We start from the raw sequence: 9966 nt of genomic DNA, 5'->3' as shown, positions 1-9966 counted from the left end.
TACATATAAAGATAATCTAATAACTAAATGGTTCCTGTCCACATACGTTTCTTCTCTGTGCAAAGGGCATCCTTCTTTCTCAGGGTGGGACGGTACCCCCCACCCCTCCCACACCGCTTGGACGCTGCCACCTTCCACACACGCTCCCCAGGAGATTTACACCTCAGAGGTGCAAATCTTCCATTCCTGGAACTGAGCCGTTTACCTTTGCAAACGGAATGTCCATAAAAAGCATGATACACAGGGCAAAATAACACATTATAAAATTTTCTAGCATAGCCTTTTTAATTAAATAATGTCAGTGAAACAAAGAACTTCCCTATTTCAATGGTGAAATTTGGGTTGGTAACCTAGTTTGTTAAAGGCATTGAGCTATTTGTATCTCTGCATCTGTATCTCTGCATAGGGGGTTGTTTCCTCGGCCGTGTCCCGGCAGCATTTCTAATGTTCAGGGATTGCCCTGTGGGACAGAGCACCGGGCGGGGCTGACAATTTTGCGACGGAGACTTCAAAGCGCTGCCGTAACTGCCCAAGATGCCGGAGGGGAAGAAGCTCTAAAAAGCCGCTCTGATGCGCTGTACTCAACCTTACCGGCGTTAGGTCAAAGCAGGCGACAGCCTGGACCGCGCGCTCCGTCTCCGACTCCAGGAGGGGATGAAGGAAAGGCCCTCCAGACGCTTCCCCGACGAACGTCGGCTGGAGGAGGGCGTCGTCTTGCCTTGGCCTCCGCGGGCGTCTTCCCCCGCCTGGGGCTTTCGCCCCGCTACTTCGCGGAGAAGCAGTAGGCGCCGTACCTCTTCCGGGACTTGCTGGGGAAGCCGAAGCTGCGGACGCCGGGCTCCGGGAGCCCCCCGCAGTGCGGGCGGGGGGCAGTGATAGGGAAGCGCACGCTGCCGTCCTCCAGCCACCCTCCGTTGCAGCGGTCCAGCTGGGAGAACCTCCAGGCCGCGTAGAGCTGCCCCACCTTGGCCAGGCTGGCCCCGTCGTTGCGGCAGGCTTGGGTGGCCTCCTTGAAGTTGAAGTGGCCCCTGATGAAGTAAACACGGCCTGGGCGAGGGAGGGGGAGGGAGGGGGCAAAGAGAGGGTGACCGTGGGAGAGCAGCCTGGCGGCCGGAGGCGGCAGGGCACGGCAGGGCAGGGCAGGTCTTCGCCGCCGCAAAGACCGGTGGGGGCCATATCGAGAGCCCGGTGAGTCGGAGGGGAAGGAAGCTGATGCGTTGCCACTAAGGAAGTTGGATGATGAAGCTACGAGTCCTGGCCGCCAAATCCAGGCTGCCGGACAGGAGGCCGAACCCCTGCGCCTCCGGTGCGCTTTCTCTGAGACCAAGCCGTTCCACCCAGCGAGGCAAGGGAGGTCGGGGCAAGGGACGGGGAGGAAGGGCTTATAGGTATTCTGCATGGGGTGACTTTTCGCAATCCGGCCTGTGGGGATGTTCCATCTCTAGCCCTTCCCCATTCATGAGTGGTGCACGACCTGGAGGTCTTCGAGGAGTCACAGCTCCTGCCCAATGAGCAGGTGGCAGATGTGGCCAGGAAGGCCTTTGCACAGCTGCATCTGGTACACTGGTTTGCCCTGTCCTAGATGGGAGGGGAGGGGCTTTCAGACAGTCGCTCACACCCTGGTCACCCTGTGGTTTGATTACTGCAACATGCTCTATATAGGGCTGCCCTTGAAGGCCACCTGGAAGCTTCAACTGGTCCAGAATGCAGTGGAGTGGGCAGTGATGGGCATGCCTCAGTACGCCCCTGTAACGTCTCTGCTTTACAAGCTGCACTGGTTGCCAGTCTGCTTCTGGGTGCGATTCAAGGTGCCCTTCGTGGCACAAGGCCTGGTTACTTGAGTGACTACCTGCCTCCCATAGTATCTGCTCGGCCGATCCAATCTGGCAGGGTTGGAGTGCCCTAGGTTCTCTCGATTAAATAATGCCATCTATTGTGGTCCCAGAAGCACGCCTTCTCTGCTGCAGGGCCTGCCCTCTGGAATGAGGTGGCCCCCGCCCTGCCAGTGTTTCAAAGAGCTGTTTGCCCAGGCCTTTGGCGAGGGAGAGTGAAGCCCCCTTCTGGGTGATGTGCTTTTGCTTTGGTTGTTGCCCAATTTGTGCCATCTTTTGTTTTTATTATTGTATTTCTGAGCTGCCTAGAGTTCCTGGGAGTCAGGCGGCATAAAACTTTAATTAATACATAAATAATTTAATAAATAAATCAGCTGAACTCCCCCTTTGAGCTGAGTCCCTTACGAAAGGGAAGGAAGGTGAAACTGTTTCTGGTGATCCACATTGGGTAAAAGGGCACATAAAAGGCAACACAGATAGTCAAAAACACCAGACTATCTATCACCTCAAATCTCTCAAGCTTGCAAAGCATGGGGCACTCTATCTGCCACTGGTGTCCCTGGATCTCATGAGCAGAGAGGAAACCTAGTGGATCTAAAGGGATACAGATTCTGCCAGAAGGAAACGGCATCCCTGAGAGACCACAGAATCATTGTGGATCCCCCTCCTGGAGGGTCACTTTTATTTAGCTTCCTTCCCAGACCCCATCCTTCCCAGTGTGCAGCATACAGATCAATGCTGATATAACAAATTCATAAACATCTAAACAGGTTTCAACAACCTTAGGTAAAGGTAAAGGTTTCCCTTGACGTAAAGTCCAGTCGTGTCCGACTCTAGGGGGCGGTGCTCATCTCCGTTTCAAAGCCTTGGAGCCGGCGTTGTCCATAGGACACTTCCGGGTCATGTGGCCAGCATGACTCACGGAACGCCGTTACCTTCCCGCCGAAGCGGTACCAATTAATCTACTCACATTTGCATGTTTTCGAACTGCTTGGTGTGCAGAAGCTGGGACGAGCAACGGGAGCTCACCCCGCCGCGCGGTTTCGAACCGCCGACCTTCCGATCGACAGCTCAGCGGTTTAACCCGCAGCGCCACCGCGTCAACAACCTTAAGAATGGATAAATAAGCCAAAGCCAACATTGAATCCACAAAGGGATAAAGGGCCTAGTTAATAAAAGCCCTTCCATTCAGAGTGAAAGAAAAGAAACAAGATTTTAAAAGATCTGCTTCAAATCAGCCAGAGGGGCCAGGAGGGGACCCCCTAGGGCAGGGGCTGCAGCCAGAGGACCCTTGCTCTGTCCCCATCATCCTTCAAGTCATGAACTTTGAGTTACCAGGACCAGGACCTTGGAAGGCTTTCAAGGGCAAAAGAGGAAATGAGCAAAGTATTCCAGGGTGCCCACAGCAGCTGCAGCCTGGTGCTGGACACCCCGAGGCCTTCCCCAGACCCCCTCCTTGGGGGTGGCCCTGCAGCCACACCTGAAGCTCCCTCTGGATGCTAAACAGGGACCTGCGGAAAGTTATCCTCTGGTGATCGCAAGGTGAAAGCAAAAGCTGAGAAAAATAAAGTTGCCTCTCGGTGCAACTCATCCCTACTGCCGCCATCCTTTCAGAGAGGGGCCCGAGAAAGGCAGGAAACTGTCCAGAAACTGGGAAGGGAAGCTGCACCCAGCCTGGGCCTTACCCATGGCCGGTCTCCACCTACCTTGCACGGCTGAGGTGAAACAGAAGGCATCGAAACGATCTTTCAGCTTGTCCCTGGCACCGTAAGTTCGGACCCCTGGCAGAAGAAGGTGCCCCCCACAGGGCTTGCGGGAGTTCCGGATGGGGTAGTGCACGCTCCCCTCCATGACCCAGCCTGCGTTGCACCAGTCCAGCCCTTCCGTCCACGCTAGGAGAGGAGCACAGGGAGGGATGCGGGGCGCAGCTGCCATGTTGGCTTCTGCCCTGTCACCTCTGCATTTCGGACATGCATTTTTGTGTATGGGGGGTGGGAGAGGGTTTGCTGTTAATCTGCAGATAGAGGCACAGGAGCCAAGGCAACGGGGGAGAGAGGAAGTTCAGCAAGACACTGAGAGGGCGGGGGGTTATATATAGTCATTCCAAGCTTTATCTGCCAGTCCAGGGATAAGCAAGTGCTACCTTCTGCCCTGCCCTCTGGAGGAATAAGCAAGGAGTGGGTCTGAAGATCTCCTGAGCCTTGAATTTGTTAAGAAACATATAAGCCTTTTTAAAAAATGGGCAAGTATTGTACCTCAGGTACACCTGTTCTGGGGAATTTGCCTTCTCTCATGCTTGTCCATCCTGGGCTAAGACCAAATGCACCCAAGATGTATTTACTTCTGAGTAAACCTCTCCCTCCCTCCCTCCACCCACCCCCACCTTCCAGGACAGTAGCTGGCTGTACAAGTACGGGGCTGCAGGGGTGATATTCCGAAGCGAAGAGGAGCCCAGAGGAGGTGGTGGGGCCACACCCTGGTTTCCTTTGAGTCCCTCAAAGCGAAGCCAATGCGAAGCCACCCCACAACTCCTGTTCATTCCTGTAGATTAGTGACCATGGAAAGGAGGATGAAAACAAAATAACTGAAATGCCTGGGGAGACATTTCATACACGAGCGATCCTGATCACCAGATCTTGGGCTCCGTGTGGCTCCCAACCATTGGGAGGCATCTGGTATGTTTACCCTGCAGAAGAGAAGCCCCCCGGGAGACTGCCCAGCCGCCTTCGGGGTCTCAAGGGCTGCCATGCAGAAGATGGGGCAGGGCTGTTCGGTTGATCCAAGGACAGGAAGTCATGGTTCCTGTTCCAATGTTACTGAAACATCGCAACAAGTTCCCATGCCATGCTGGTGCTGACAAGTGTTGTTGTCCAGGAGGGGGCTGCTACTGTTCACTTGTGCCAGGCAGTGAGGGGGATGATCAACTACGAAGGAATGCGTGTTTGGGCTAACTTGACTGGTCAAGGACATTGCCCGAAGACTGCCAGCAACCGTTACGAACACTTGCAAGGGAACGGAATCACACTGACTTTAGGGGGAGGGGCTAGGGATTGCTTGTGGGTTAATTGGGAGAAATCCCGCGCTTTTGGTATTCTCAGCTTTGCCGGTGATCCTGCATACTATTCATCATTAAATTAGATTTCCATAAAAGTTCTGTGTGAGTCTGATTGTTGATTTGGATAGGCAGTCATTACACAGGATGAGAAACCGTGGGTCGAAATGGTAAGGAGGCAGGTTGGACATCAGAAGAATTTCCCAAGAGGAAGAGCTGCTCAACAGTGGCCTCAGGGGGTGGCAGACTCCATTGCTGTGGGGTTTAGGAGGCTGGGTGGCCCTCTGCCAGGGATGCTGCGGTGGTGGATTCCTGCACGGGGCAGGAGGCTGGACTGGAGGATCTCCAAGGGTCCTTACAGCCCTTATTTTCTATGATTCAGTGAATTATGAAACCTTGAGGAATGTAAAGGCAAATGGTCACAAGCACACTTAGGCTTGGTTCAGAAACTTGGCCAGTTATTTCTTATTGCTTTATCATCTTCAGGATGACAGCTTGGAGAGAAAACAAATGTTCAGTTACATCACCTTTGAGTTTTGCCTTGGAGGTTTTTTTTGGGGGGGGGGTTAATTGATTGACTGATTATGTACCATCAAGCTGTGTCAACTGCTAGCAACCACAGTGATAGGGTTTCCGCACGAGTTTTTAATCAGTAGGAATAAAAGGAGCACCCCCCACCCCCGATTCTACTGCTGCCTTCTACTTACCTTTGTAAAGCTGCTCATAGGTGGCCAGCCGGGCATCTTGTTCTTGGCAAGCCTTCTGGGCCTCGAAGTAGTTGAACTGGTAGCGCCCCTGACTGGTTTGGTAGGGGAAGACGACCCCTGAGGTGGAAGGAGGAGAAGTTTGTTTGTTTGTTTGTTTATATTTCAAATTTCTGTCACCACCCATCTCCCCCAAAGGCAGGTTGCAGCGGACAGGGGCTGGGAAAAGAACCGGGGAGCAGCCGCAGAGACAGCCCTCCGGGCTGCAGCTCCCTCCCTCCCTCCCTCGCAAAAGAGCAGTGGGTGCTGGCATTGCCCTCGGCGGCTAACTGCTGTTGCCCCCAGTTAAGAGTCTGCGGCTTGTACAATTTGTACACACAGCAGTAGGGAGCCTTAACCTGGCCGGGAACCCTTTCTCCCCCCCCCCCCCCCCGCACAAAGGAAATGTGTGAATAAAGCCAGGTGGTCCCCGTTTTGACCCCCCAGCGCCACCTTTCAGAGGAGGACAACGAAGGCTGGGCCACGGATGGGTCGCCCCGGCTCAAGGGCCGGGAGACGTTGCGCAAGGCTGTCCCTCCTCCTCCTCCTCCTCCTCCGTACCAAAAGGTTCCCTCCTTCTGCCTCCTGGGTTGATGGGGCACCGCCCTCATTGCTGGGGGGACTTTCTACCTACAGGCAAGCCTGCCTTGCAGCGGGAGCACCTCCTACCTTCCAACTGCAGGACGAGAGACATGCTTTCATCCTCCAGGCCATTGACAAGCTGGCAGCGATAGCGGCCCTCGTCGTCCAAGGTCACGTTGGAGATGGTCAGCGAAGCGTCGTACCGGTGGCTGCGTTTCAGGTGCGCCCGGCTGCCCAGCGGGCCGTAGGTCTTGTGATGGACCCCGTTGGTGATCAGAATGGCGACCTCCAGGTACTCGGCCGGATCCACCTTGCTCCACCTGACCTTGTAGTTTTGGGGCACAACCCACAGGATGCAAGGCAGGGTGGCAGAGGCACCCCTGCGGGTCTGCACCATCTTGTTCCCTGGCTCCAGCAAGTACTGGAGGGGGGCGGGAGTTGCTGTGGGGTAAAGCAAAGCCTGCTAAGTAGGGCCGCAGCGCAGAGCCAAAACAGATGCAGGGGAAACTCTTCCCGACCTGCAAATCCATCCATTTAATTACATTTGCCGCGATGGCAAACAGGGTATGAACGCTTGTGCTTGCAGCAAAGGGTTGCATGTCACGTTTCTTGAGGCCGTCCTGGGTGATCCTGGGGAAGTGACTTTTACACCAGTACAGGCAGGGAATGAGAGGAGGACCACATCACTTGGGCAGGAGGAACAGTTGGGGCTTCAGGGAATGATGATGCTGTGGCAAAATGGCCAGTCAGGATGGGTTGTTGCCTGTCTCAGGGTAGCCGGAGGTGCATCGGTGCCAAGGCTTCTGCCATTGCAGGCACAGCCGGGAGAAGCCGGGCCAGGGAGGGGGATTCACAGCATACCTGGGTGATTCCCGCTTGGCCTTTGGTAGATGGCATGAATTCCAGGAGCGGAAGAAAGACACAGGGACGCCAGGAGCAGCAGCAGAGGCATGCCTCAGGGAGAAGGACGAGGCTGGTGCTCCTGCAGAAGGAGGGACACCCCTTCAGCCCCAGAGGCCTCCCACCAGCACCAGCGGGAAAGGCCCAACCGGTCTCGGCCGCCACAGACAGGCTGGGAGAAGGAAGGTGTTCTCCAAACCCACTCAGCGCAAGCCAAGGCCTTCCAGTGCTCAGAGACACGAAGGGGGGCCTGCAGAGGTACACATTTGCCCCTCCCCCATTTCCCACCTACACAAGGAGTGACCCCCTGGAACGAAGGGGGCTCCCCCTTGCTGGACATGCTCTGGGGACCCTTGCCAGGGACGCTTTAATGGGGCTGGCAGAGCTGAGCTGCAAAACTGCTCAGAGCACCAGATGGCAGCAAAGAGGAGCAGAAAGTTCAAACTCTTTGCTGCCGTCAGATGGGTCTTGGGGTTCTGGCACCTTCGTGACCTTGCCCTGAATGGGCAGCTGGACTCAAGGGCCTTGAGGAGGGGCCACTTCTAACTCGTGACCACGTGAGAACTCACACAGCAATTTTGTTCACTCAGAGAACAATCTTATGGGCCTCCCTTATCATTTTCCATTTGGGTGGCTGGGAGTTTGGGCTAGGATAAGCAAGGGGGTAAGCAGGAACAGATCAAGCTGTTTTGTGACCTGCAGACGTGGATTCCAACTGAGTCTCGCAGTCAGTGCACACCCTTAAGTCCACCGTCACACATACTCTGCACTGTGAGAGAAACGTACCTAAAATAACATTGTTGCTGAAGGAGGGCTCTGTAAACCAGCACAGATGATTACTTCCTCATAGACTGAGAGCCATCTCACTGAACATCTTCCATCCTTAAAAAGTGGAACTTCTGAATAGGTTCTGTGCCTTTGAAGAACGAAAATTGAGAAGAACTACGCTTGGTTATTCAAAGGGCTCCAGCCTCCTGTTTCTTGCTAAAATGCCAGCAAAAGGTGGAGACGATGGACTGCCCTGTTTTTTAATCTCTGACAGGTACTTGGCATTTCAACATAGTTTTCATTCTGTAGATAAGTGATGCTGCTGACCAATCAGACCAGAATGCCTCTGGTTTGACCAGCATCCTCCTTCCTGCAGAGGACCGCCAGAGGTTTGGGGGAGCTCACAGGCATGGAATGCGATCGAAGAAACAGATGGAGCAGGAGTGGGCCTCCAGAGGGCACAGGTCAAGGGTTCACCTCTCCCCACTCCCAAATATCTGCTGAACCCTTCCTAGGTGCCCCATTCAGCCCCATTTTTCCCTCCTCCACTCCCATGACCTTCCTTTGGAAAAGAAAAAGAAAAACAATCCGCCAAATAAGTTCTGCCCGCTTTTGCTTGGCTGTCGTAACTGAAATTATTTTTACAAATAATTTTCTAAGCAATTTCTGTGATAAGACACAAGAGGAAGAGCTGTACCTGGTTCGGTTCACTTACAAATCCCAAACCAAAACAGGGACAGGTCACTTTAAAGTGACCCACCTGTCATTCTTCTTCTGGGTCCAGCCTTAGGGATGTGACCTTCTGCTCTGCCAAAATCCATGCGCAGGAAGGGAGACCGCCCCGGCTCCTCAGAAGAAGGACTGCTGGCCGTACCAGGACAGACTGGGACTCACAGGCTGGGAAAATCAGGACTGAGGAGCTAGAAGGGTCTTCCTACGCCAGCACCCTTCTAGGAAACTTGGCTCTTCTCTGTGTGGATGCTACCCGTAAACATTTGCATCTCTTTCTGTTTTGTCACTTGCAACCCCAACACCACTCCTTTGTTCCAAGAACACATTGAAACAAAGAGGAGGAAACAGCTCCCCATTGTTCAGCTTGGCGAACAGAGCAATTCCCAGCAAACAAGCCTGTCTTTATTGAAGAGTAATTCAGACAAACTATCAACACCCTTCTGATGCTGGGTTGGGGGTCTTCAGGCAGGATATCTTGGTCTACAAGACCAAGAACCACTGGGGGGATGCTGAAAGCCCCAGAGATTTCCCCATAATGCACCAGCTTCAGAGACCTGCTCCCAACTCCTGAAGTTGTTCTCCTTGCGCCTCAGTGTTCAGACAACAGATGCAGAATCTGGCACATCTCCATTGCCCAGGCTGGCCCATGTTAATCATTTTGGTGGGAATTCCAGTGGTCACCCTGAAATAGATGCTTTAAGGCTCAGAAGTGATGATTCTCGAATGCCTAGAGCTCTGGACCTATAAGCCAGTGGTCTCCATCCTGGACATCAACCCATGGCAACATTAACCTTAAACCTTCAGCCATTCCATCCCCCAACCCAAGGCAGGAAAAGAGTTGGAATGTGTGTCTCTGGAAGGGAGGGGAATGGCACTTGTCCTTTTCTAGAATCATAGAGGGGGGGTTCGAATGGTCACTGGCTCCACACATCCCCCTCAGTGGGGGAATTCGTTGACCTCCAGCCCCTGGTTGAAAATTTCAGGGAGGCATCCAACCCTGTTCTAGGCAGACTGTTCCAGGGTTTAATAACTCTTAGTGTCAGGAAATTCTTCTCTTATTCAATTCCCTTTTTAAAAAAAAAAAATCCAGCCTTTTGGCCCTTGTCCTGCTCTCAGGCTCAGAGAGGATGTATGTGGCAGCCCTTTAGATGTTTGCAGATCGCCCTCATCTCTCCCCTCCATCTTCCCTTTGGGAAACTAAGCAGGCCACCTCCTTGGAGCCCAATTCCAAGGCTCGGTGTCCATTACTTCTACCATCCCGGTAGCTCTCCTCACTCCAACTTTTCCCTGTACCTTTAAAGTGTGGTGCTCAAAACTGGACACAAGACTCCAAGCGTGATCCAAATCACTAGAGTCC

The 9966-nt window shown here is 53.6% G+C and overlaps 1 protein-coding gene across 1 annotated transcript; it reads right to left on the bottom strand.

The window, feature by feature from the left end:
* Positions 1-719: 719 nt before the first annotated feature.
* HAPLN2 (hyaluronan and proteoglycan link protein 2) lies at positions 720-7161 on the bottom strand. The gene is made up of 5 exons (XM_063316738.1): positions 7071-7161; positions 6297-6650; positions 5592-5708; positions 3539-3724; positions 720-1047 (listed from the first exon to the last, which is right to left on the bottom strand). The coding sequence occupies exons 1-5, from the start codon at positions 7159-7161 to the stop codon at positions 764-766; spliced, it is 1032 nt and encodes a 343-aa protein (XP_063172808.1). The 3' UTR covers positions 720-763.
* Positions 7162-9966: the final 2805 nt, after the last annotated feature.

Source organism: Candoia aspera, chromosome 17 (assembly GCF_035149785.1).
Source record: "Candoia aspera isolate rCanAsp1 chromosome 17, rCanAsp1.hap2, whole genome shotgun sequence".
Classification (NCBI taxonomy): domain Eukaryota; kingdom Metazoa; phylum Chordata; class Lepidosauria; order Squamata; family Boidae; genus Candoia; species Candoia aspera.
The sequence above is the reverse complement of the archived record's forward strand: the minus strand, read 5'-3'. Positions and strand labels throughout refer to the sequence as shown.